Source organism: Tenrec ecaudatus, chromosome 12, assembly GCF_050624435.1.
Source record: "Tenrec ecaudatus isolate mTenEca1 chromosome 12, mTenEca1.hap1, whole genome shotgun sequence".
Classification (NCBI taxonomy): Eukaryota; Metazoa; Chordata; class Mammalia; order Afrosoricida; family Tenrecidae; genus Tenrec; species Tenrec ecaudatus.
The window spans coordinates 69,137,519-69,165,436 of record NC_134541.1 but is presented as its reverse complement, the minus strand read 5'-3'; the positions used below and the strand labels follow the sequence as shown (position 1 = coordinate 69,165,436).

At 42.3% G+C, this 27,918-nt stretch overlaps 1 protein-coding gene and 1 non-coding gene across 2 annotated transcripts; both read left to right on the top strand.

Annotated features, from left to right (window-relative positions):
* Nucleotides 1-63: 63 nt before the first annotated feature.
* On the top strand, nt 64-27,587 carry STT3A (STT3 oligosaccharyltransferase complex catalytic subunit A). Its single transcript, XM_075564121.1, has 18 exons — nt 64-182; nt 3,702-3,828; nt 4,880-4,940; nt 8,398-8,519; nt 8,946-9,091; nt 10,559-10,649; nt 13,443-13,549; nt 14,432-14,596; nt 16,884-17,064; nt 17,884-18,039; nt 19,934-20,025; nt 20,614-20,769; nt 21,093-21,281; nt 22,877-22,993; nt 23,124-23,226; nt 25,665-25,853; nt 26,691-26,806; nt 27,327-27,587. Exons 2-18 carry the CDS (start codon nt 3,741-3,743, stop codon nt 27,363-27,365), a joined length of 2,118 nt encoding a protein of 705 aa, XP_075420236.1. The 5' UTR covers nt 64-182; nt 3,702-3,740; the 3' UTR covers nt 27,366-27,587.
* LOC142423559 (U6 spliceosomal RNA) lies at nt 10,948-11,054 on the top strand. The gene has a single exon (XR_012779188.1). It is a non-coding gene; the product is annotated as a U6 spliceosomal RNA (small nuclear RNA).
* Nucleotides 27,588-27,918: the final 331 nt, after the last annotated feature.

The window sequence follows — 27,918 nt, the reverse complement described above, 5'->3', positions numbered from 1 at the left end:
CCACCACTTAGGCACCGCCCCCGAGTCTGACGGACAGCCATAGCAGCCTATGGCTTTCCAGGAGCCGTGTCGGGGCACGTAGCCGACCAATCGGGAGCGGTGCCGAGTGCAGGCAGAATAGGTTGCGCCGCTGAGCGGACGGCTGGAGGGAGCCGAGCGGATTCTGGAGAAAAAGCGGGCAGGTGAGAAGACCGGGGGAGCTAATTTGACAATTAGTGGTGGTGCGCGCCACAGCACTCCCGAGTTTGAGGGAAGTGCACGAGGCCGGTCTTTCCAGGGAAGCGGTGGTGCTCGGGGCCTGGCAGGGAAGGGGGCGTGAGGGAGACCCTGGGCTGGAAAGCCGTGAGGAATCTGGGAAAGCAGGCTTAGGATGGGTCCTGGGGAAGGGGTTGCGCCCAGGCGTGCGAGTGCGCCGAGCTTTGGGCTCTGGGTCTAGGTTTGCAGGGAAGCGGAAGGATGCTGAAGGGGGCGAGGTGTTGTGCGAGGGGTGCTATCGGAGATGCTCCGGGGGGGGGCGAGAGCTCGGACCTGCAAGAGAGCAGAACTGCGAGGGCTTGGCGGGCACTGGGGCGTGCAGGGCGTGGGAGATTGTCGTTGGGCGCTGGCAGTGCGGTAGAACCCGGTTGGCACAGCTTACACAGTACATTTGAGGGCGAGAGCAGATAGGACGTGTTTTCCGAAAAAGGTCTGCTCTAACTTGTTTTCTCCGTGTGTGAAAATTACCAGAGAGCATGCGATGAAAGCGCCCACGGGCCCTGCTTAAAGTTAGCGGCGCCTTTGCAGTTGTCACACACAGGCCCGCGTATCCTCTTTCCTCTGGGTCCACTTCCACGTGTGGGGCTCTCATCGGCTGCTCGGTGCTTTCTGTTTCAAGCATTCCGAAACACTGGACAAATCCAGAGCGATGGCTCGAGTGTGGACTTAAGGAGTTAGGTGTTTAATCATGTTTGCCCTTGGTATTATCACAACCCCCTTTGTAAAACCGCTATTTGGGGGCAGTTAATTATGAAAAAAGATGATGGACTTCCCAGTTCAGAAGAAGAAGAGAATGCGATTCTTGGTGCCTTCCACCTAGCCCAGTGTAAATTCTTTTCTTTGGTATAACCGTGAGCTAAAGACCAGGAGTGACAGCCCTGTTTCCTGCTTGGTCTTTTAAACAATGCTAGCCAGTCTTTATTTGATTCATTATTTAGCCCTTAGCTATTAGATGTTTAAGAAGGCACAACTGTAACTTACTAAGCATGGTATTGATTCATTTTGAACATTTTATTGTTTGGGTGAAAGTTTACAGGGCAAATTAGATTTTTATTCAACCATTTATACACATTTTGATTTGTAAAATTAGTTGCAACCCCTTCAATGTAACAGCACTCTTCTCACTCCCTCCTTGCTTTCCTGATTTCTATTTGTCCATCTTCCTGCCCCTTCCTGTTTTCTGAACTTTGGTTTTTGGGCAAATGCTGCCCATTTGGTTATGTATGGTTATTAGCCTGGCGGTTAGTTTCCTCACAGGTATTGTTCACTTTATAGAACTCATTCCCATCGTGAGGATACTGATATGAGCAACCCTACCTATAGTTCCCGAGTCTGTGAGTCTTCGGTGGAGCAAATGGCCTCATCTTATCGTTTGTTTTTTTTGTTTGGCTGAAAGGTGATCTTTGGGAGTGGATTTCAGGTTTGCAGGGTGACTAAGGGCCATAGTTTCCAGAGTTCCACCAGTCTCAGACCTGTAAACGTGGTCTGATTTATGATTTTGAATTTTCTACACTTTTTCTCCTGACTCTGCCCGTGACATTTTATTGTGATCCCAATCAGAGTGGCTTGTGGGAGCCACTAGTTTTTCCGATCTCACGCTAGTAGAAGCAGTGATTCATGTGATCCTTTGGACTACCTTTTTTGGGTTCAGTTTTTTTACTTTCTTCACTCTTCTTTGCTCCCACGAGAAGAGACCACTGGTTGTATGCTGGATGGCTGTTGGCAAACTGTGAAGACCTCAGTCACTACTCATGAAAACATGAAGAGCACTGCGTTTGTGGACTGTGTTATGCCAGTTGGCCTCTTACGTTCCTTAGACTGTGCGCCTAAGCCTTTGAGCCCAGCAACTCATTCCTGCAAGGTGTTTGCTTCTGGCTAAGAAGTTTGCATTTACATCCCCTCACCCCTACCCCCCCATGCTTTACTACATACCTGGATGTATTGCAGCACATATAAACATATAGAAATAACCTCTGTCAAACCAACAATCTCACACTTGTACCAGCGTACATATCTACACATCCACTTGTAAATTATTTTTTGATATTACTTTTATTACAGGCAGAAGATACTTAAAATTAAAGGAATCTATTAGGGAATTGAACAGGTTATCACAAACCAGGACCAGGAAACATTAAGGAGCCAGTCATTGGTCCATCGCACTGCCTCTCAGCTGGCAGTAGCCCAGTGTTTAGTTTCCCCTTGGCCTTTGCCGCCGTGGACCAGGAAGCCATCCCATGGCTCTGATGTGTAGTTTCCTCTTTTCTGCCTCCTGGCCTCCTTGCCTGGTCCTCTTGTATTGCCCTGGCTTCTTTGCTTTCTCTGATGGTTTCCGTTTTCTCTGGCCCAGCCTCTACCTTTCAGACAGAGATCTCGAAGCACTCCACTTCTTCCTTGATTGTCCCGGGATGTCTCTCTGTTCTTGATCCTGAAAGCAGAGGGTTTGGATTTTAGGTTCTCTTTCTACACGTTTGGAGAAGTCTTTGATGTACATAAGTGTTTGATTTTTTTGAATTTTATATTTTGAATTTTATATTATTCTAGCCCTCCCATTTCTGCTCACCCAGCCTTTTCTGCTTTAGTAGGAAAAACTTTTATGCCCCCTCCAGTTTATCATTTGTTGTCTTGAGTTATTTCCATGTCATGGAATTAATCTTGTTAAATTTACAGTGTCGGTTAACCTGGAAAAAGGTGATTGGTAGAGAAGATGGATCCTAGCAGTAGTTACAATGTGATATGGTTTGAAGTGTAGTGATCTTCTGTACATTTCCCCTCATTCTTTTTTAAAATCATTTTATTTTCCCCTCATTTGTGGTGCAATATTATTACTACATTGGTGATCATTCATGTTATTACTTGACCTTATAGCCTCATTGGAATTCAAAACAGAAAAAAAAGCTTGTGGCCAATCAGTTTAAACCTAAATTTAGGGCTGGAAACTGCTAATTTAGGCATGTCTTCTCTCTTTCCTATTTCTGCTTTCACATCTGTATTCAGTGTTTTTTGGTTTTTCTCACACATTCCTGGCTTTTTCTGAGTGCTTGGTTTCTCCATTTTATTGTTATTATTTCTCTGTTTCTGATCTTTTCTGTTTCCTTTGCATACCTTCCTGCTTGCAGCTCCCCACCCCCCTTTTAAAAATGCTCGTTTCCCTCTACTGCTGATTGTAGATGGTAGCTGTGAAGGAATGGGAAACACAATTCACAGGATGTGTGGTGAATTCTGATTTCTTCGTTTTTAGTATTGACAGGTCAATACCTGTCTCGTGCCTTCTTCTCTGCTAGTAAATCATACTTAAAGGAAGGATGAGGGATTAGGAAGTGCCCTGACCCTCCCGGACGTTTTGACTAGCTTAAGTTTTTTTTTCTGGTTCTTTGCCATCACTAAATATAAAAGTTAAATAGATAATTAGAAGATGCTTAACATTCCATCTTGACCATTTTTAGCTATTTGCGTGTCATCTGCTGCCACCCACTGATGCCAAGATGACCAAGCTGGGATTTCTACGGTTGTCCTATGAGAAGCAGGACACGCTTCTGAAGCTTCTCATCCTGTCAATAGCCGCTGTGTTGTGTGAGTGTGCACCGTAGCCTCTCTCTTTGGGGATAGACAGAGGAAATCTTTAATTCAGTGAGAAGGGTTAAAAGAAATCCTGTTCTTTTAAAATAGGATTTTGTGCTTTCTTCTTACCTCCCGTCATTATGATTTGATGAAGGTAAAAGAAGTGCAAGAAATACCAAAGTCAGGGCTCGTGACTGCTTAGAAGAGGATGCGAGACATGCTATGTTACTGTTTTCTCAGCGGGCTGAGAGCCCTCGAACTCTCTAAATGACCACTGTCCCCAATTTAGGTACCTACCTTGGTATTTTAGAAAGTTTCTTGGGAATTTACTCAATTCTCAAATGTTTTAGATTTCTCGTCTCTTCGTGGGTCGTGACTATAATCTTGCTTGCCTAACCTTAGATTGCTCTACAGTTGAGGCTAGTTTGGGGGCTGAGGAGTTAGAATACATAAAAGATGACCTTAGACGCTGAGGGAAGTGTCAGTGGGTGAATGCAGCATTGTAGTTAAATGTGTAGAAGTCATTTGTCAGAGGAAAGTGAACTTCTTGTTTCCTCTAGATGGGAAGCAAACACTGCCATGGAGGCGATTTTGACTCACTGTGACCCTGTATACCCTGGTTCTCAGCCTTCCTAAGGCCGTGATCCTTTAATACAGTTCCTCATGGTGACCCCCAACCATAACATTTTCATTGCTACTTCATCACTGTAGTTTGGCTACTGTTTTGAATTGGGCAACCCCTGTGAAAGGGCTGTTCGGCCCCTAAAGGGGTCACAACCCCAAGGTTGAGAACCGCTGCTGTATCGGATTTCTCAGGTTGTACATCTTCTGAGGGAACAGACAGCCTCTTCTCCCACAGAGCAGCGGGAGGCTTTGTTTGAACCACTGTCCATGTGCTTAACAGCTCGGTGCTCATCCCACAGTCCCGCCAGGCGTTCTTCACTATTGGGAGGGATGGCGAAATGCTTCAGGAGTCAGCTTTATTTCCAGTGACCTTCTTTCTGATAATACTATTATTGCTCTCTCATGGCACATGACCGATAATGTATTCTTGTTTTTGTAGCTTTCTTGACTCGTCTCTTTGCTGTCCTGAGATTTGAAAGTGTTATCCATGAGTTTGATCCGTGAGTATATTGGATTGGTCCAGTATGATGTTTTGGGGAAAGCATTCAGGTTCATGGGTTTTAGATTTTAATTAACTATGAAGATGTGCTTTCAGTAAATTTAGGGGAAAAGAACCCTAACATTTTCTAAAGGCGATAGTTTATCATCTGGAAACATTTCTGGTGAAATTGGCCCAGTGAGTCTCTCAAACTGTTGCTATGGGCTGCCTGGTATTCAAGATCTGAGTCAGCTAATAGAAGACTAGCCTCTTCACTTGATAAAGAGTTAATGATGTACTTGGGGGAAAGGGCCCTGGTGTGTATTCCAGACTCACAAGGAGTAAATCTAGAGACAGTGGCTAGATTAATGGCTTACTCCGGGTATGAAAGGGGTGGGTGGGATGAAATGGGGAGCTAGTAGCGGTGAGTACAAGAAGGAACTGATGATGATGATTGTACAACTCTTTTCAATGGGACCGACTATTGAAGTACACGATAATGTGAATTACATGTCAATAAAAAGGCTCAAAAGAAAAACCACAAGTAATGAAACTTGAGATCCATGACATGGTGTTTGATGTTGCTTTTTTAAGGTGTTGACAATTTAAAGCTGTGCATTGGAGTAGAAATTTTATTTAGTAGATGAAAAAGATATAGTAGTATTAGTAGCTAGTATTTACTGAGTTTTATTTTATTAAAAGTGCTTCATTTTCAAAGATTGCTTCTACATTCCTACACCACTCTGTGAGATGCAGGTAGATACTCTGATTCACCTTTTACAAATGAGAAGATTGAGCTCTGGAGAGATGTGGCTTTTCTAAGGCTATACATTTTTTAAGTGGAGGAGCCAGGAAGCCAGGGTTTGAACCTAGTTGTATGACTTCATAGACCGGTCTCTTTTTGTTTAGATTGAGCCTTTAGACCGGTCTCTTAATCAGTGTCTTATATTGCCTAAAGTAAAATTACTTAGTAAAATTTTGAGCGAGCCAAAATTACAGTTCTTCTGGAAAAGGTGATAAAATATATATTAACAAAACACTTGTCATTTGTTACATTTGGAACAATGAAAACATGTTTAGCTTGTGGATCGATCATTGGTGAAAGAAATCTCTATACATGTTTTTGAGTTTGCATGTGTGTGTGTGTGCGCGCGCTCATTTGAAAGCACTGTGGAGCCACACTTGTGCTTATTTTGGGGTCTCCAAATCCATTTCTGTTTTCTCGTGACTGAGGACATTTGTACCCTTTCATTTCTTTGTGACCAGTCTGTCAGGAGTCTCCCCAGACTCCGTAATTGAGCAGGTGCTGCAGGCAGGCAATCATAGGCTTCTCTGCAGTCAGAGGCGGAGCCCACAGGTAGGGCATGTCTGCTAGCCAAAGGCAGGCAGTTTACGGCGCAGCAGTCTGCTTCACAGACAGCCTTGGAAACTTCGGGGGCCTTTCTACTCAGTCCCATAGGATTCATGTGACTTGCTTTGGTTTCGGTAACCATAAAGTTGGAAGTACCATAAAGATCATGTGACTTGATATTTTGCAGCAGAGGAAACTGCATGTCAGTGAATACTCTGGTTTTGGTGACTTATTTCCGTTCTTGTTTCGTTGTGCCTCTCCTGCTGTTGGTAGAAGATACAATGTGGCGGCCTGTTTACTGCCTGCTTCCCTTTCATTCCTTCCGTCTCTGATGGTTTCCAAATTGATACTTGTCAGAGATGAGCAAGGTGACAGATTTTTGCTGTTTGCTATGTAGACTTACTTCAGCTCCTAAAGCATAACTGGTCAAGACAGCAATAGGCTTTGGAAAAGGGCACAGAGTAATTACCAAACCAAACTCACTGCTGTGTAATGGATTCTGAGTCATTGCGACCCTGTAGGTCAGGACAAGAACTGCCCCTGTGGGTTTCCAAGACAATGTTTATGGAGTAGAAAACCTCATCTTTCTCCTGTAGAGCAGCTGGTGGTTTCAGACTGCTGACTTTGAGGTTAGCAGCCAATGCATAGTCCTCTGTGCCCCCAGGGCTTCTGGGGAGGACAGTTATGATGGTCTGGTCATTTTTCTTAGTTTGAGACCCTTTTATTGATATTTTGCTTCCTCTGTTTCTTAAAATATTATCTTTTCATGTCTAGGTTTAATAGGATTTTATGTCAAGTATGTTTTGATCCACCAGTCTTGGTTTATCTAGTGTGTCTGAAACAGAGAGATCCTAAGGGATGGTTTCAGCAAATGTGTTTTCTCACACTTTTGGAGGCTAACGCACTGCTACTGGCCCAGTGGATTCTGAGTCAAAGACACTGTACGACAGAGTAGCACCTTTTCATAGTGTTTCAGAGATTGCAGATCTGTACCTGTGCAGACAGCCTCATCTTTCTTCCACAGAGTGACTGCTGGGCGTGATTACTGACCTCACATTGTGCCTCTGGGCTCCTTGTTTAGGAGAATAGATGGAATCCAGAATGTGGGCTCGCTAGGGAGAGAAGGTACTCTGTGTGTCTCCTGATTCTAGGAGGTTCTCAGTGCAGGGACCCCAATCCAAAGGATGCGCTCCAATCCCAGCTTATCTTTCTTTCTGGTCGTAGGTCCTTCTGATCTCTGCTGACTTGTTTATAAATCTCTTGAATCTCAAAAGGGACTGACTGGAGATACAACCTAATCCTTAGGCTGTCTCCTGCCTCCTTAACATAACTGACACAGATCCTGCTTTGTTAACATTGTGGAGGTTAGGATTCAGAGCACATAGGTTAATTACATCAGGTCACCAAATCCAGGTGATGACTGCATCGTGAGAATCATGGCCTATCCGAGTGACCTATCCACACAGCTTAGTCAAATGTTTTTGGGAGCACACACTTCTTTCTCTAGCACTTACCATGTATGGTGATATTAGAAATATTTTAATATGAATGGACGCATTAAAAGTGTAAATACTCATGAAGAAGTTTGTAGAATGGATTAAAATTTTTCATTTTATCTGTAATATGAATATGAAATTACCCATGTGTTATGATGTTGGCATGCTCCTTTATTTTTTTATTCCTGTCACTTAAAAAGAGCCCAACTCTACCAATGATGAACTGAATACCGCAAAAAGAAGAAAAAAAAGAGCCAAAATCTTGTTGCCTGTACCTCAGCTGGATTTTTTTTTTGGGGGTGGAGGTGCTTGCCTGGTGATAATGACTAACATATGGCGATCTGAAATTTCCTTTGTTTTAATATAAGTTTCATTTCCTTATGAGAGAAGCAATACTTTAGGTGAGACAAATGTGGCAGGAGAAATGTGAAGACTCATGATAATGTAAAGTGATTTCCACGCTTTCATATTAAACTGACTTTAATGGAGTGACTGACTGGAATAATGGTTTAAGGTGATCTACAGGAAGATACATTTTACAATGATATAGCGTGATGAACAAATTAACTACAAATTGGTTCGCCTGAAAAGGAGGATAAACAGACCACAGATCTCTTTCTTTCCTGTTTTAGTTACTTTAATTATCGGACTACCCGGTTCCTGGCTGAGGAGGGGTTTTATAAATTCCATAATTGGTTTGATGACCGGGCCTGGTATCCTTTGGGACGAATCATTGGAGGAACAATTTATCCAGGTGAGGGGAACAGGATTTTTTTTGGAAACCAAGATTATATATTTGTATTGTATTTTAGACAAATTTGTATTTGCATATTATGTAACAGTTTCCTCTTTTTTCTCTACTGGCTTCATTTTGAGACACTTGTACTTTTTATCATGAGTTCATGAGGTTGACATGACTTGAAATGGACTTAATAACTGGCCACAAAACCCCGTTTCCTAAAAGTGGGTCTCCTACAGACGACAGAAGAGCCTGTGTGAGATAGTGGGAAGGGGCGGTTTGATACATTCTGAACATCTGACAGAAGCCTTGGGAGAGACATTTGTAGGCCTTCTGCATTCGAGTTTGGGGTCCTGTGTCCAAAACTTTGTAGTGGTGGTCTTGATAATTGCTTCACCTTTCTCTTCCGAGGACAGCTAATGGGGTTCTCTCCTGCTGCAGGCTTGATGATCACCTCCGCTGCAATCTACCATGTGCTCCATTTTCTCCACATCACCATCGACATTCGGAACGTTTGTGTGTTCCTGGCCCCTCTCTTCTCTTCCTTCACCACCATCGTCACGTACCACCTCACCAAAGAGCTCAAGGTGAAGGATGTGGGAGTGAATGTTTTTGAACCTCTCTTGGGTGATGCTGAAGGTTGGGGGGTTGGGACCCTTGACGAGAGTAGGGAGACAACTAAAGATCGCTTTTGTTGGACAAAGTTGTTGGATTCATTATCACCTCTAGGTTCTATATATATATATATATATATATAGTTCATCATTAGCACTTGTTTGTCTTTATAAGACAGCATTTGAGGGTCAAATGTAAATGGCTACATCAAAAACCAAAACCAAACGTTTAAGTTGGAAATGTGTGGTTTAGCTTCTTGAAGTCCTCAGAATCCTAATTTTACAAACTCTGTGCCATCATGTCAGCTCTGCGTCGTAAAGACTCTAGGATAGTGTAGCACTGCCCCTGAGTTCCTGACACACTTTGTAGGGGTTGAAAGCCCTGCTTCTCTCCCATTGAGCAACTGGTTGTTTCAAACTGCTGACCTTGCGGTTAGCACTTAGCACGTAACCACCACCACCAGGGCTCCTCAGAATTCTATGGGAAGAGCCACAAACAATAGGAAGTTTACCAGCAAGATCAGTTCTATTATAGGTAGACACTTAGCGGGTTTTCTTGTTTTTTCTTTTTCTTCTAAACATACATTTTAAGATTCTTAATCTATTTGGTTCTATAATGGATGGAGAACATAATGCTGTTTCTGACCATGTTTCAGCATCGCTGGTCCTGGCTCCTTTTTGCTCTTCTGAGTTTATGTTATCAGGGAGATATCTGGGAGGTGATAAACTACCGTATATACTCGAGTATCAGCCGACCCGAGTATCAGCCGAGGCACCTAATTTTACCACAAAAATGGCATTAAAAGTGTGCTGGGAAACTCGGCTTATACGCGAGTGTATACAGTATCAGGACAGCTTGAGAAGCCGGAGTATAGTTCTCCTCCTTCTCTTTGCTGCCTTGTCCTAAGCGTGACTTATCAATCGACGAATCTTACTCTTGGATTATGGGTTATATATTATTGATTCTCTCATTGAGCCAACAGATGCCTGTAATAGTCCAATTTTATTATCTTAATTCTTGGCATCTTCAGTTCAGGCAGATTATCACATACTCTTATGGACTTTTTAACTTGACTAATAGTTATTTTTCTTGGGCTCTCTGCATGGGTTTTAGAAGTATGACCCGTGTTTCTGTGTTGTACAGATATTATCAGGGTATAGACGATCAACTTGTGGGCAGACTAACAGTTGAACAACTCATTCTCAGGCAGTTTCTGATATCTGATAGTTCACATAATTTGTCTGTTTTTAGCTTATGTACTCAGTTCAGCTTTGGTATCATCATAGGTTTTGATTGTGATGATTGTAGTTCTCTTGTGTTGTGAGTTATTCTAGTCGTCTCACATCTACCTTAGAAATTATCAGACTGTTCTCTGGGCCCAATATAAACAAAACGAACTAGCAGGGGATCTCCCTTCTTATCGGTGTCTTTCCTTACAGGATGCAGGGGCTGGGCTTCTTGCTGCTGCCATGATTGCTGTCGTTCCTGGGTATATCTCCCGATCCGTGGCTGGCTCCTATGACAATGAAGGTAAGGCTTTGAAGTAGATCTGCTCATTTCACTGGCCATTCGAGCTTCAGGAAGGGCAGTGACGTTTGGCTTAAAATCAAATACTAGGCAGTATCTAAATTGAGAAGGAAGGAACCTTAGGCAAATTTATATTATTTCCTTAGTAAGGTTGCCGGTAACTCATAGGCCTTTGCTTATTTCTATAATGACATCTGCTAGCGTGTTTTCAGCTCATTTTTTTTCTTTCATTGAACATTAATATTATAAAGGTAGTTGATGATACAGCTAGGTTCTTTTCTAGTTATTAAGAAAGGTAGTAGTGCTCGCTTCGGCAGCACACCGACTAAACATGGAATGACACAAAGAAGATTAGCGCAGCCCCTGCGCAAGGATAGCGTGCAAATATGTGAAGCATCCCATATTTTTAGGTTTCACAAAAAGGATAGATATATTCCTATAAAAATGACTATTAAGAGTCAAATAGTAGTTTAATTCATAATAGACTTAGGAACAAAGTACTATGAGAATGTGGGAAAAGGAGAGATTAGTTCAGATTTGGGGTCCGGGAAGACTGGACGGGCCATAAGTTGGGACTTCCTTGGGAAAATGCTGAGGAGAAAGGCATTCAGGGTTCTGTGTCAGCTTGCCGTGGCCAAGAGCCCCACAGGTTTGGTGCTGGCTATGTAGTTTGGCAGTCAATTACTGTAATTATGTCAGTAGGATCCTTTATCATGTAATCAGTTCCAAGATGAAACCTTATAGGAAAGGTGGTTTCCTCAGGGGTGTGAACACATAATGACATTCTGGCAAAACTTGCTCTGGATCATCCTGTATTTGGCTTGTTGTATTTTGACCATTTGCTCATGAGACTTGAGCCAGTGGCCTACTGCACTACCCACCAAATGAATTTGTTAGCATTTGCAGCCTGTGGACAATCTGCTGTCTGACCTACTGACCTTGGGTTGGCTGGCCACTACAACTTTGTGAGCTAAGAGAATCCTCCAGCCTGATAGCGTACCACACACTTGGGACTTGTCAGGCTCTCTAAGCATGAGCCACTTCATTGACCTAAATCTCTTTTTTGATATATGTAGATAGCCATTTTTAAGCTTTTCTAGTGAACCTACCCTGAGACATTTGGTATGGAGAGTAGTTCTAGATAAAGATTATTCGGATGAGTTTCCTAAATTGATTCTCAAGTCTGACTAGTCTGGGAAGTTGTCTGGGACATTGTCTGAGTCAGATGCCTTGTTAGACATTAAATGGGGCCAAGAACATGAAACTGCTCTGCTTCAGGTTGCCGTGTGAGCTTCTCTGCCACTTGGGCCTTATAATCTGGTGGATGCACTGGTGCTTGAACTGTCGGTAGCAGATAGAGATTCTGTTTGGAGGTCCTATTGATAAATCACTTTACAGGCCATAGGATTTCAGAGCAAAGCCCAGCCACCCTCTGCAGAAAACCATCTTAGTAAAGATTGCATGGTACCCATGGGCCACTTAGTCACCATGTGGTCTGAAAAACACATCACAAATCAGATGCTGTCTGATCTATTGAGTCATAAAGCTGGATGAGCACATGAGTAATGAGTCCTCTGTTATTACATGGAAGTAGCTTGAGCTTGGGCTTGAGCAGGATCGGAAGGCACCAGTCAATTGCATGAGGAAGTGACCCATGGTCCTGTAGGGTTACTTTTCCTCTTTCAGCCTGCTCCTTTGGCTGCATGGACAGTTCGTAGTTCATTGTGCTCAGTTAACGGAGTAAAAGAACATTTTGCCTGGTTCACAGATGGTTTTGCATGTTGGGTAGACAGACACCACTCAAAAGTGGACAGTAGCAGCACCGCAGCCCCTTTGGGGGCATCCCTGAAGGACAGTGGTGAAGGGATAATCTCCCAATCGGCAGCATTTTGAGCAATGCACCTAGTTGTTCATGTTGCTTGGAAGGACACCAGGTCGGGTGAGGCTATTACTGATTCATGGGCTATTGCCAGTGGGTTGACTGGGTGGTCAGGGTATAGTCTTATAAAGCTCACTCGTTAGTTTGCTTATTCTGGATCGATCCGCATTTGACTTTAAATTCCTTGACCTTAAGCTAGTGGCCTGCCTTAGTGCTTGCCGAACTTGGTTTGTCTGCATCTGCAGCCTGTGGGCCAGCAGCTTGCCCTCTGATCTGCTAATCTTGAGGTGTTTCATCCTTGCACCTGCTTTAGTTGGAAGATAACTCCAGCTGACCTCTGAGCACAGGCGCGGGGTTCAGTTATGCGGTCCATTTCCTTGCCACAGGTTTCTCTCTCTTCATATATGTTTCAGTGGTTTTGTTTCTCTAGAGAAATCGCTGCTTGTGTTCAGAGGTGGAGGCAGAATGGTGCATGCTAATATGGGAATCTGTACGACTTGGAAAGAGCAATAATAATGCAGTCTAGCACTTGCTCTGGAGCCCTGGTGATGTAATGCTTATGAGTTGGGCTGTGAGCCACACGGTCAGCAGCCCCGGGAGAAAGACCGGGCTTTCTACTCCCGTAAACATTTAACAGTCAGCATTGACTCGGCGACAGTGAGAGAGCACTAACTGGTTCTTGCAATGTGTCCGGTACTGTGTTAGTGCTTTATACAGACGTTAAATTGTCTAGAACAGCCGTATGAACTAGTCATTTATTATAGGACTCTGAGACAAAAAATGGCTTGCGTAGAATTACAATTCTAATTTTGCAGTGGCTCTAATGTAGAAGTCGATGTAGCCTTATTCCAGTCTGGTCTTCCTGACCACCATGCCGGCATGGCCGCTTCTTGAATGTTGCTGTCTCTCTCTTGCAGGGATTGCCATCTTCTGCATGCTGCTCACCTACTACATGTGGATCAAAGCAGTAAAGACTGGCTCCATCTACTGGGCAGCCAAGTGTGCTCTGGCTTATTTTTACATGGTAACTTCTCCCCCTCTCTGCCCACAGTGTCCCTAGGTGTGAGTTCTTTTGGAGTCCACCGATATAACTGGGAGTAGTGCTTGGACTTGCATTCATTGACTGGAGCCTGGAAGTCTTTTCTGTCTCCACATAAAGCCTATCCTAGGTGTTTCTAGTTTTTAAAAAGTACTCCAAATACTATGTCTTTTAGAAGTAAATATTGATTGCGCCACCTTGTTGGATGTATATATTTGCACTTCCTTCCTTAAGTGTTCACTTAGAAATCCCTGAATCTTCTCTGTGACCCTCAGAGTAGAGTAATGCCTAGTCCAGTCTAGACTAACCCTTAGGGCTGAGGTCGCTCTGTCTCTGAAGTGATCAGGATGTTAGTAACCAAAGAGAATAGAGAATTGATTTTCTTACTTAAAAAAATCAGTCATTTAAATCTTAAGTTGTGTGTGTGTTAACTATGAAGATATGTACTTTGTAAAGTCACAAGTGAGAAAAATCAGTCATTTAAATCTCCTTAAGTTGTGTGTGTGTGTTGTTAACTATGAAGAGATGTACTTTGTAAAGTCATACGTGAGATCCAAGACTAGGGTTGGCAAAGTTTTGGGACAGAAGAGCCAATCCTGTTCCTCACAACAATTTAAAAATTATTCAAGAGCCATAATTACACTTTTTGCACACAAATGAAATCACCGTTTTCTGACTAATATTCTTTAAAATTTTTATAAATGAAACTGAGAGTTTTATTTTCATTTTCAGTTTTACTTCAGAGCCATATATGTACATACCAAAAGAGCCGCATATGGCTCTCAAGCCACCGTTTGCCCATCTGTCCTAGACTTTAGTGGCGGTGTCCTAGAGGATGCTTAGAAACGTCTCTATGTCCTTTTGTAGGTCTCTTCATGGGGCGGTTATGTGTTCCTGATCAATCTGATCCCTCTCCATGTCCTGGTGCTGATGCTCACAGGACGCTTCTCTCACCGCATCTATGTGGCCTACTGCACTGTGTATTGCCTGGGCACCATTCTTTCCATGCAGATCTCCTTTGTGGGATTTCAGGTGAGTCCTACACTGAGGTTTTCATCTTTTTTTTCAAAACCATTGTTTTGGAAGCTAATACAGACATATCATTCATAGTTCAATCAAATCAAGCAGTGTTGTACAATTTCTACCACAGTCAGTTTTTCATCTTCTTATGCAGCTCCAACTAGATTAGTCTATCTTGGATTCTAATAAAATAATAAAACTTGATCTCAGGTCAGCTCGCGGCTGCTCGTGTTAACTAATGCAAGGGAGTCATTGACCTCTGAGTCTGCCTTCAGTGGCATGTTACTATTCGCTATGAAGTTCGAGTTCAAGAGACATTCTCTGTCTTAGATTTGTGGGAGGGGGCAAGATGTTTTGCTTGAACTGAGTTGGTGTGCATAATCAAGATAATGTCTGGGATTTTTTGATATTGTGACTCCTAAATTTCTTCATCTTTTTTTTAATTAAGATAAATTTATTGGAAGCTCTTATAGCTTTAATAGCAATCCATACATCAATTGTATCAAGCATATATATACATATGTTGCCATCATCATTTTCTAAATACTTTCTTTCTATTTGAGCCCTTGGCATAAACTCCTCCTTCCCCCAACCTCCCACCCTCATGACCCTTTGATAAATTATAAATTATTATTATTTTCATATCTCACACCGACCGCTGTCTCCCTTCACCCATGTTTCTGCTCTTCAACAACCCCCCCCCCTTGGGAAGTGGGGATTTATGCGTCAATCCTTGCGATCTGTCCCCCCTTTCTCTCATTTCCCCACCTTCCCCCTACCCTCACTCCTAAATTTTTTATTGAGGTTCAGTATATGTCCTGCCTATCAGGTGAGTAGATAACTAATAAGAGAGAAAAATGGGATGTGTTTGGTTTCTTATGTAAAAGTCTCATGCAAGTGGCCTTTGCTCGAGCTGCTTCCTTACCTGTAATTAACCGCCCCCCCCCCTCCAAATTCCTACTCACTAAAATTCTCGTCCTTCAAAACCCAATCTGTAAAGGCGCCTTCCTAATGCTGAACTGGACGCAGTGTTTCTCTCTTGTATGTTCCACAAAACTTTCTATTTCATATACCACTTTTTATTCCTTTTTACTGATCATCTTCTATATATTCTTTGCTAATTAGTATGAAATGGAAAAAAGCATTAAAAATGACTGTGGCTTTGTAGAAGTTGCTGGAAAAGAAATATGAGAAGCCAACTAAAATATAGTCTATATTATCATTTCTCTGAAAGTAATTTCTAGATCCTTAGACTACAAACGACTGAATCAGAAACTTTTGGAATGGGGGCCCAATAATCTAGGAGCCCTTAACTGCAGGGTTGGTGGCTCAAACCGACCGGCTCTTCTGCAGAAGGATGAGGCTGTTTGCATCTCTAAGGATTTACAGTCACCTATACAGACAACAGAATAAGGGTTTCTGGGAACTATGTAGGAAAGGTGGGGGTAACGGGAGCTGATAACAAGGAGTTCTAGAAGGAAGAAAATGTTTTGAAACTCATTTTGGTAGCAATTGTACAATCCTGTTTGATGTGATTGAACTGTGGACTGTTAGGATGTTTGGATTAACTCCTAAAAAAGTAGATTTACAGTCTTGGAAACCCTGCGGGGCAGTTCTACTCTGTCCTACAGGATCGATGTGAGTCGGAATCTCCTGGACAGCAGTGGGTTGGGTGGTGGTCTTTTGATATGGTATAAGGGAAAGACTGAAAAGTGGTAGGCGAGATAGAAAGTTCTATGGAACACACAAGAGAGAGGACTTGATTCCAGTTCAGCAGATTGGGAAGTGGCCTTCCCATTGGGTCTGGAAGGATGAGCATTTTAATGAGTGGGAATTTGGGGGAAATGAAAGGAAAAATGTACTCCAAGCTAAGAAAATAGCTTGAGCCAAATGTCAGAGGTTGATGGTAGTGCATGATGTGCTTTGAAGGGTAGCAGATACTTTAAGGAAATATGGCAGCTCAGTTAGAGCCTTCCCGGCTAGTTCCTGATCGTCTGGTAGCCTTATTACTCCTTGGACCCTTTACTCCGAACTTCAAGAACCCAGTGAAATTCACTGCCACCAAGTCAATTCTGACTCACAGTTACTCGGTAGGAGAGAGTAGAGTTGACTGCATGGGTGTCGGAAGTTGCCTATCTTTTCAGCAGCAGAAAATCCTCATCTTTGACGCAGTGTCTGACAGTTTCAAATTAATGCTGATTAGTAGGCCAATGTGTGATGAGCTGAGTGAGGAAAATTTGAGGCAGGCCAATTCATTCCCCCCTCATTATTATTTCCATCCACATGCTTTCACCCGCAGCCTGTTCTTTCATCAGAGCACATGGCAGCCTTTGGGGTCTTTGGTCTGTGCCAGATCCATGCCTTTGTGGATTACCTACGCAGCAAGTTGAATCCGCAGCAGTTCGAAGTGCTCTTCCGGAGTGTCATCTCCCTGGTAGGCTTCGTCCTTCTCACCGTGGGAGCGCTCCTCATGCTGACAGGTAGGGAGGCTCGCAGCATCCAGGAAGAAAGGCCGAGATATGGATGTAGAATAAACCCTAAAAGACGAGATATTTCCTGAGTAAAGGGAGATGCTTGCTTTCCCTTCTATTGTTCTTTCAAGCACATAGATTACCACTTCTTCACAGTTGACTTGGTCCGGGTCACAACAATTTGGAGTCCGCCCAGCAGACTGTTCACTGTAGCAGCTCCTACTCCGAAGACCCCCACGTAGTGCAAGATCTTACTTCCTAATCGTTCTCTTCCTTCTGTGAATCAATTATGTACACATTTCATATATTGGGAGGTTGGAACGAGTCTTGTCTGCCGAGCTCAGCTGGGTCATTCATGTAGTCCTTTTTTCCTTTCCCATGGAGTCCTTTGTAGACTAAACTGGGCTTTTAGTTTGTGGTTGGCATGTCACATCTTCTTTCTTCCTCATTTTCACTGGTTGCACTTTTCAGAGCCTTATTTGATTGTGCCCAAATCCTGTGTAGTGACTGATTCAGAATAACCCTGTAAGACCAAATTGACTTAACTTTTCAAGTTCCCTTTGACCTGCCCGGTTTGACTTAAGCTCCTTCAAGGAGCATGTCTGCCTCCTTGCCTTCTGAGTTTTCGTTTGCTGGCTGTCCTGCTAAATTCACTCTCAAGTTTAATAGAAAGCAAGGAGTAGAACTCTCAAAGTATTGGTGACATTTAAGCAAAAAACCTAGTTTTCCTATCTCTGAGAATCTTTTCAAAAGCTATGATTAGTTAGGATTAGATATTCATTTGTTTCTGGAATGTTTTTGAAATACATGTTTTTACATTATTACCAGGAAAAATATCTCCCTGGACTGGACGTTTCTACTCACTACTGGATCCTTCGTATGCTAAGAACAACATCCCCATCATTGCGTCTGTGTCTGAGCATCAGCCCACGACCTGGTCCTCATACTATTTTGATTTACAGCTCCTTGTTTTCATGTTTCCAGGTCTGTGATCCAATGTGGCCTCTTGCAGTAGAGACAATTTTATTCAAAATATGTCAACTGCCCTCATTCATGTTGTTTGTGATTCTGTGCAGTACAAAGTATGACTAAATATATAACAGAGATACAGGCAAATTCAAAGCCTCATATTTTCCTGTATCTTTTGACCAATTCAGACCTTCTGAAATCTAAATTATGGAATTTGTCAGCGGTAGTAATCGCTTTTGTTTAAAAATAGCTTTGTAATGGTGATTATGAGAGTGAAAGTAGTTTATTGAAAACATTATAGACAAGTGTGAAAGAAAAAGGTAAAAGTTGCACAAGTTCTCTTTACTTAATCTGTAGCTGTATTTTGTTATATGAAGATAACTCAAAAGTGTTGATACTAGGGTTCCTGTTCACATATGCCAAGGTTAGTCTAGACGAAAATCTCAACCTCCCTGCCACTGGTTCAATTCTGGCCCATAGCGACCCTGTAGCACAGACGAGAACTGCTCCTGTGGGTTGTAAGACAGAACCTGTGTGAACGTGTCTACAGTTTGTGTACGGTAGCGGCAAGTTCTCTTAGTACCGCACTTGGTAGGGTGCCTTCAAAAAGGGACTGCCTTTTGTGCCATCGAGAGTAGCCCCTCGAGGTCAGAGTCAGTGTGAACTTTTTAGCAGTGCTCAGGGCTATGTTTCCCAAATCCCTGACGCATTGCAACAAGTTTACAGGAATTCTCCTCCACACAAAAGAACATCCCAGGTGGAGCTCGCGTTTTAATGAAGGTTGGAAAGACCTCAAAGATGACTTCAAGGCAGAGGTCAGCTTAGATGGTTATAGTGACCTTTTTTAAAATCCCAAATGCTTGTTAGATTTTCTTAAAAGGCAAAAGTTCATCATGGAACCTTATGAAGAAGAAGTTTTAGGAAAATTCAAAACTGAAGTGGTGACAAAAAGACCAAGAAACTTGGGTTAAGGAAATTTATTTATTTATTTTTTTTGTGAATAAGAAAGAGGTTTATAGACAAGAGCAGTAGAATATTGAGGAAGCATCTCATCCCAGTCCAGATCAAGCCCGTAAGTCCGGGAAATTTTTTTAATCGTGATATTGAACCTGTATCATTCTTCAAGGGTAGCGGTGGCTGTTCTATATCAAAGGGCAACCAGGCGCCATCTGCCCTTTAGCCCTGCTTTTGCCTCTTTGGACTTCTTTTTGTTCCCCAAATTCAAAGAACATTTTAAAGGAAGGTAGCTTGAGTCCCTCAAGGATGCCCAAACGACTGTTTTGAAATGGTATAAACTAAAAAACAGAATTCCTTGGAGCAGGATTTGCAGTGTGTAGAACTTACTTGAGAATTTGCCAAGAAACAATAACCTCACAGTTTGATATTTTTGTTTTATTTCAAAAACTGTTAAAACCATTTCTACGATTTTGTAGCAAAACTTTTTGGCGTACCTTTGTATGATCATCTAGTTATTTAATGAATAAATACATTACAGCATTTTTCTTCATTAAAAATAATAATTTCTCAGTTATTTAGTATTATAATAATGATATTTAAGATAAATTATATTCATTTAAGTGCAGAGTTTATTAAAGAAGGAGGTAAATGGTCCATAAGTTCTAGTAGCGGAATTTTAATTGGTATGATTTTCATTTTATAAATATAATTAACTGGATCCTTATTGTTGGACATGTAGGTTGCTTCTAATATTTTATTTTGATAGTTTAAGGAGCTAGGCTGGACTCTAATAAATTTTTGCACATACCTATTACTGCTTTATCAAGATGATTTCTGGAAGTGGAATTGGTGGGATAATTGTGTGGAAGCATCCAGTTAGTTACACATTGATGAAGTTTCCTTTGTGGGATTTTACAAGGGCTCAACTGCGTACTTCTTCCCTCTTTTGTAGTTGGCCTGTATTACTGCTTTAGCAACCTGTCGGATGCCCGGATTTTTATCATCATGTATGGTGTGACCAGCATGTATTTTTCAGCAGTGATGGTGAGGAATGGATGCCCCCAAATTCCAGCAAGCTTTCCCACCTTTCATTCGGAAGCGCTCTTTAGTTCCTGCCCCACATGACTCAGAAAGTGCGGGTGCGTGCACAGGCGCCGCTCGCTGCGCAGCTGGCAAGCTGCCACGTAGTGTTCTCCTCACCAAGAGTGTAGGAGGCACTAGCCATTGAAAACGAGCGTAGTTTTCATCTGACACTCACGGGGTGCCGTCAGTTGCAGTACACTCGAGGAGGTAGTTTAACAAAACAATATTTCCCAAACTGTTTTGATTCTAAGTCACAGGCAAGAAGTATGTTTTATATCATTATTCAGGATACTTAAGAGGGAGCTTCAAAAAGTTCATGGGAAAACTGTATGAAAAGATAATGGAATTTTCCCATGAACTTTGAATCCCCTCATATTATTGAAACAGTTGTAGACCATGCTTTAAATAACCCATTCCTCTAAATGCATCACGTATATCCCCTTCTTTGTTTTTCTATTTCATTGAAAAATCATGTTGTGATTTCTAATAGGTCCCAGTCTGTAATTTACAAAACCTGATTCGAATATGATCCTGATTCATGTGTCTTAGGTACGACTAATGCTGGTACTGGCACCTGTCATGTGCATACTCTCTGGCATTGGAGTCTCCCAAGTGCTGTCCACATATATGAAGAACCTGGACATAAGTCGTCCAGACAAGAAGAGCAAGAAGCAACAGGATTCTACCTATCCTATTAAGAATGAAGTGAGAATTAAGCAATGCTAAAAATAAGCTTGGGAGACACTGGTCTGTGTGTGTGTGTGTGTGTGTGTGTGTGTGTGTGTGTAAACAGTTGTCATAGAAGGTCATAATTACATTAGCTTAGGAGACTTCATGTGCTGTGTGTGGGGGTGGGGTGGGGGTTGGGGTTGGTTGTATATATGTGGAAGTATAGAGTTGGCATAGATGGGCTTAATTTTATAGCTTGGACTTGGTTTGGTTCATGTCTTGTGTGTGAATGACTGAGAAACTGTACTGTGTGGTAGACATCTAGTTTGTTTTGCTTCACAAGTCTTCCTTGTTTGTAGGTGGCAAGTGGGATGATCTTGGTCATGGCTTTCTTTCTCATCACCTACACCTTCCATTCAACCTGGGTGACCAGTGAGGCTTACTCTTCTCCCTCCATTGTGCTGTCTGCCCGGGGTGGGGATGGAAGTAGGATAATTTTCGATGACTTCCGAGAAGCGTACTACTGGCTTCGTCACAATACTCCAGAGGTGAAGATTTGGGAGTGGTGGGATGATGCAAAGGGGCAAACCATTTGATGCTGTACTGAATCATCGAGCTTTTAGGTGGCTGGAAAGCCTGGGTAAATTGGAACTGTGGAACCTTTGTCATGACAAAGTTAGGTTGGCAGCCATTCTTTACTCAATTGAGGGATTATGTTGGTAGTGACCATATTTTGAAGGCGCCTGTGACACAGTGGTTAGAGCTCTTGGCTGCTTATCAAACGTGGGCAGTTTGGACCCACCAGCCTCTCTCTCTGAGAGAGATGTACAGTCTACTTCCAAAAAGATTACAACCCTGACACTCAATGGGCCACTCTACTCTCTCTGATAGGATTATTACGAGTCAGAATCGACTTGATGGCTGTGTGAATTTGGTTTTGAATTAGACGTTACTCTGATAATCACCTAAAGTCTGCCTGGAAACTTTTATTGACAGGATTGTGATTTTGTCATAAGATAGACCATCTGATTATAGAAATATTTATGAAAAGAGAAAAATTCAAATAAACAATGCATGTTTATTGTAGGAAAACCAAAAAAGAGAAGCATGAAAAAAGTAGATATTTATAATGGTAAACACTTAATAATTTAGCTTAAGCCTTTTGGTAAATTGAAGTGATTAACCTTCTTTCACAATAGCCTTTAAGAATGTTGTTGGCTGCTGACAAGTCCGTTTGGACTCCTAGCAACTCTGTCTTTAGACAAAATAGAGCTCCCCATAGAATTTTCTAGGTTTGTGAATGGGGGGGGGAGTACAGAGTGGAGACCCAAAGCCCATCTATAGGTAACTGGACACCCCCTTACACAAGGGTCGTGGGGTAGGAGACGAGCCAGTTGGTACAATGTAGCACCGATAAAACATACAACTTTCCTCTAGTTCTTTAATGACCACCACCCACAAACACACACTATCATGACCCCAATGCTACCTTACAAATCACAATGATCTCTATATAACCTTCTCCCTGAGGGACAGACATCAGAAAAGAAGTGGGTGAAGGGTGACATGGAACAGTGTAAGGCATGAAAAAATAATAATTTATAATTTATCAAGTGTTCACGAGGGAGGGTGAGGTAGGGAGGGTGAGGGAAAAATGAGCTGATACCAAGGGCTGAAGTAGAAAGAAAATGTTTTGAAAATGATGATGGCAACAAATGTACCAATATGCTTAGCATAGTGGATGCATGTATGGCTTGTGATAAGAGCTGTAAGAGCCCCCAATCAAGTGATTTAATAAAAAAAAAAAAAAAGAATTTTCTAGTTTATTCATTCCAGGAGGCGCCTGATGACCAGGTCCTGTGCTACAGAGTCATTGGGTGGGTTTAAACTGCCAACCTTTCCATTTCCCCAAGCTCTCAACCACTGTGCCACTGGGCATATTGGATTATTCCATTTGAACCGAGGCTTCATGGTGGGGTATAAATGCAGGAGTGGGTGCAAAGATCTGTTTGGGTTAGCTGTGTATTACTCTGTAAAGAACTGATATTGACTAAGCCTCACGGCCTGTTGATTTGCTTTTGAAAGGAATTAATGCATTTGCTGTTTGGAAGCCTCTTATTCCTTATCCCCCTTTTTATTTCAGGATGCCAAGGTCATGTCGTGGTGGGATTATGGCTATCAGATTACAGCTATGGCGAATCGGACCATTTTGGTGGATAATAACACATGGAATAATACCCATATTTCTCGAGTAGGGCAGGTAAAGTACAGTGTATCTTTGTTTTGGTTTTTCCGTGTTTGATGTGCAATGTCTAATGTGAAATACTCTTCCTTGAGAAGATCCTATGACTTGGGCTTTGGCTCTGAGAATTATGTGTTTATTTCTTTAGGCGATGGCATCCACAGAAGAGAAAGCCTATGAGATTATGAGGGAGCTGGACGTCAGCTATGTTCTGGTCATTTTTGGAGGCCTCACTGGGTACTCTTCTGATGGTAATGTACTTAGTCTATATCGACTCGGGGCGTTAGAGGATTAGAAAACTGCCAATCTCCTCTTCTCTTGCCTTTTCATTAACATACAGATATTCCCGTGGATTTTGGGCTCACACTTAATTCTAGCCTCATTCCAAGAATAATTAGCTCTTAGGACATGGCCCTGCTTGATGCATACTCTCATGAAGAGATAATTGAACATATGGGTGCTTTAGCAAACTGTGGCACAGAAATTAGATGGTGCCTGGCTGTCAGAAAGAATAATGTTTGCCCCCTCCCTGGGGCGTGGACAACAGAAAAATGGGTGAAGGGAGACGCCGGACAGTGTAAGACATGACAGAATAATAATTTATAAATTATCAAGGGTATGTGAGGGAGGGGGAACGGGGAGGGAGGGGAAAAATGAGAAGCTGATATCAAGGGCTCAAGTAGAAAGCAAATGTTTTGAGAACGATGATGGCAACAAATGTACAAATGTGCTTGACACAATGGCTGTATGTATGGATTGTGATGAGAGTTGTACAAGCCCCCAATAAAATGAATGAAAAAAAAGGATAGTGTCTGGAGACTTAGAGGCTTGTCTGCAAACAGCAGCCATCTAAGTGAGGTGTCAATTAAGTCCACATGGAGGAAGCACACCAGGTTGTGTGATCCAATGATTTTGAATAATACAATCCAAATACACAGAGAATGTATCAGAGCTTAGATTGTGAACACATGGTTTGTGGAAGACTGGACAGTGGAAGCCCAAAATCCATTTGTAGCATCCACACATGGATGAAGTCTCTGGTGATTCCCCTCTGACCGTAGCCAAGAGGTGTAAATAGCCCCGAATCAGACAGGAGGCATTGCAAAGCCAATGATGGCAGATGTAGTTTGGTTAAAGAATAATATGTTACCATTTAATCTCTACTCACTCTAGTTGATAGTTGAGTCTTAGCCAATCCCCAGGACGAACGAGCCCTAACTGATAGGACTAACATGCTATGTACATTGGACACGCTGTGAGGGACCCTTCCTTGGAGAAGGACGTGCTTAGTAAAGTGGAGGGGCCATGAAAAAGAGGAAGGCCACGACAAGATGGATTGACAGTGGGCTCAAACAATAAGACTGGGTTTGGTTACGTGGGGTCCCTGTGAATGTGCACCAACTCCAGGGCACCCAACAATGAGAGAACCCAGTGGCGTGGTAGGTAAAGTATTGTGGCTGCCTATGAGAGAAAATACTGGGCAGTCTGTTCTTGTAGAATTTAACAGGCTAGAAAACCCCATGGAACAATCCGCTTTGTCATACTGAGTTCCTTACTGGGAGTTGAAAATCAACTGGAAGGCACTTAACAACAATACTTAGGACTTAATCATGAGCATAGTGTTTCAGAAGTCTAATTTATTGGAAGTATTGTCTATTAAGGGAAAAAAGTTGAGTCCTTACATTATCAGGGACTTGAGATAGTATTCCCCCCCCTTTTTTTTTGCTTGTTGCCATCATCATTCTCAAAACATTTGCCTTCTACTTGAGCCCTTAATATCGGCTGCTCATTTTCTCTCTCCACTTCTCCTACCTCATGGACTCTTCATCATTCATAAATTATTATTAGTCATATGTTCCACTGTCCGACGTCTTCCCCCACCCTCTTCTCTGCTGTTCATCCCCCAGGGAGGAGGCTATACGTAGATTCTTGTAATTGGTTCCCCCTTTCTACCCCACATTCCCCCCACCCTCCAGTCATCGTCACTCTCACCACTGGTCTTCAAGGTGTCATCTGTCCTGGATTCCCTGTTTTACCAGTTTCTATCTGTACCAGTGTTCATCCTCTGGTCTAGCCAGATTTGTAAGGTAGAATTGGGATCATGATAGTGGCGGGGAGGAAGCATTTAAGAACTAGAGGAAACTTACATTTATCATTGTTGCTACCCTGTACCCTGACTGGCTCATCTCCCCACAACCCTTCGGTCAAGGGGTGTCCAGTTGCTTACTGATGAGCTGTGAGTCTCCACTCTGCACTCACCCACATTTACAATGATATGATTTTTTGTTCTTTGATGCTCGATACCTGATCCCTTCGACAGCTCGTGATCGCACAGGCTGGTGTGCTTCTTCCATGTGGGCTTTGTTGCTTCTGAGCTAGATGGCCACTTGTTTATCTCCAAGCTTTTAAGACCCCAGACGCTATATCTTTTGATAGTCGGGCACCATCAGCTTTATTCACCACATTTGCTTATTCACACGTTAGTCTTCAGTGATCATATCAGGAAGGTGGGCACCCACTTTTAGTATTTTTAGTTCTGTGTTTACAAATTAGTGTTAAATGGGAAAATGTTTTGAGGAAATTCCTTACAATATTTCCACCGACTTGTGATGCTGCAGTTTCTTCCTTGTTGTTGAGAATATATGGGGCAGAATATTGACCAGTTCAGCTATTTTCTTCTTGTTCCTAGATATCAACAAGTTTCTGTGGATGGTCCGGATTGGAGGCAGCACAGACACAGGCAAACATATCAAGGAGCATGACTACTACACTCCAACTGGGGAATTTCGTGTGGACCGGGAGGGTTCTCCAGTGCTGCTCAACTGCCTCATGTACAAGATGTGCTACTATCGCTTTGGACAGGTTTACACAGAGGCCAGTGAGTGATTTGTAATAACATCAATAACAATAGGGACAATAGCCAGTACTTACATACCATGTTCCACTTAACACCAAGCATTTATTCCTTACAGCCCGAAAGGCGGGTAGTATTGTTATTCATACTTACTTTATACATGAGCAAACTGAGTTGCAAATAGTTTTAGTAACACCCCCAAAGACCTAGTGTTTGCAGAATCACTATTCAAACTCTGGGATTTTGGCTTTAATCAAAGGGCTTTAATCAAAGGGATGGAATGACCAAATGACTTCTCATTTCTTTATATGACTGTTGAGATTAAATTGGTAAATTTCAGCCTTCCCTCTCACTGCAGTTATTGGTTTTATATTAGGGAGAAATTCTGAAGTGGACTCTGGCTTTTGCTCTGTAATAGTTTTGTCTCTGATCTTTGGAAGGGTTATTAGTATGTCATAGAAGCCTCTGGATGACAGTCTTCAGGGACAGAAGGGCTTGGATGTCAGCCACTATTTCCTAGAAGGGTTATAAAAGTTCCATGAACTCTGCCAACTATCATCTTGAGTTAGGCAAGCACTTAGTTTGCTTTTCTTACCTACCATATACTTGTGTATAAGCCAAATTTTTCAGCACAGTTTTAATGCAGTGGTTGTGGTAAAATTAGGTGCCTCGGCTGATATTTGGGTTGGCTTGTACTTGAGTCTATATGGTAATGCCTTTTTCTGCATGCCCTACTCAAATAAACTGCTGACACCAGCATTCCAATTAGTGGTTGATGTACTCAACTTGAGATAACATCTGCTCAGGGAATCAGCACTGTTTAAAAAGATGTGATTCTCTCTTGTTTTCTTTTCCCTCTAGAACGTCCACCAGGCTTTGACCGTGTCAGAAATGCTGAGATTGGGAATAAGGACTTTGAGCTTGATGTCCTGGAGGAAGCCTACACCACAGAACATTGGCTGGTCAGGATATACAAGGTAAGAAGATGCTTGACTGTCTCAGAGCAGCTCTCGTGGCTGGAGAGTGGGTATGACACCGGTGCAGCGTAGCCCAAATCCTGCCTTTTTTTTCTTTTAAGATCAAACAGACATTCCATTTTAGCAGTTGGTGCAGTGATTCTTTTGCATTTGGAGCTTGATTCAATCCATGATTATCAGGTTTGGTGGAAAAAAGCAAGTGTGTACAGCTTTGTTTTCAAATGATACTTTCTTCCCTCCCATTGTAGAATTTAGGTTTTCGAAAGTCAGATGGTAGTGTTTTATTTCTCTTGCATAAGTAAAGATTGAGGATCCTTGATTTATTTTGAGGGTGGATCGTTTATTCTCTTCACAGAAGTGCAAAAGTTTAAACAGTCACTAGTCTTTAGCCATTGTTGGTTCCTAAGGCCCGATGCAGTAGTCTTCCATGTAATTTCTGTTCCTCGGGGTGAACCTCACTCAGTGGGAAACACCACCATTGACCTGACTGCAGGTACTAACTGACATTTTTATGTTGCAGGTAAAGGACCTGGATAATCGAGGCTTGTCAAGAACATAAAGGTCATGTCATGCGGAACTGTGATGTGCTTTGCACTGATAGCAAGCATCACATCAAGATGCTGAGATTTTTTTTACATGCAGTGATTAAAATTGTCTGGAAATTTTGACCTGGGCATTAGGGGCTGGGCCAAATGAATGGATTTTTATAATTCTGAGCAAGTTACCAAATGAAATGTTCTGACTAACTGTGGTGAATTAAAGGGGGGGATTTTTAAAATAATGTGCCTTATTTGTTTTGAGTTATTTGAGGAAGGCAAAAGTTTATGTTGAACTGATTCAAGGAAAGATAATGATCTTACCTGTATGCTTAGCTCCCTAAATGAACCAATTAGACCTTTTCAATCAGTGAAATTATCAATGACCAGCGCAAATCCTGCATATACAAATACTTTTGCCAGCCTGTTTGCATTGGGTCACTTAGCACAATATCTAGCACATAGTAGGTGCTCAGTGAAGTGTTGTGGAATGAGTCGATGTTTGTGGACCTGGGAGTTTTGTTTCATGTACAGGAAAAGCAGCTATCTGCCATCAGTTCTCTGTTTTCAATGTCA

Coding starts and splice junctions, on each gene's coding strand:
- STT3A (XM_075564121.1), top strand. CDS start 3,741: ATGACCAAGCTGGGATTTCTACGGTTGTCCTATGAGAAGCAGGACACG. Junction 9,092..10,558: donor ACCTCACCAAAGAGCTCAAG/GTGAAGGATGTG, acceptor CTTTCCTTACAG/GATGCAGGGGCTGGGCTTCT. Junction 20,026..20,613: donor TGTATTTTTCAGCAGTGATG/GTGAGGAATGGA, acceptor CATGTGTCTTAG/GTACGACTAATGCTGGTACT.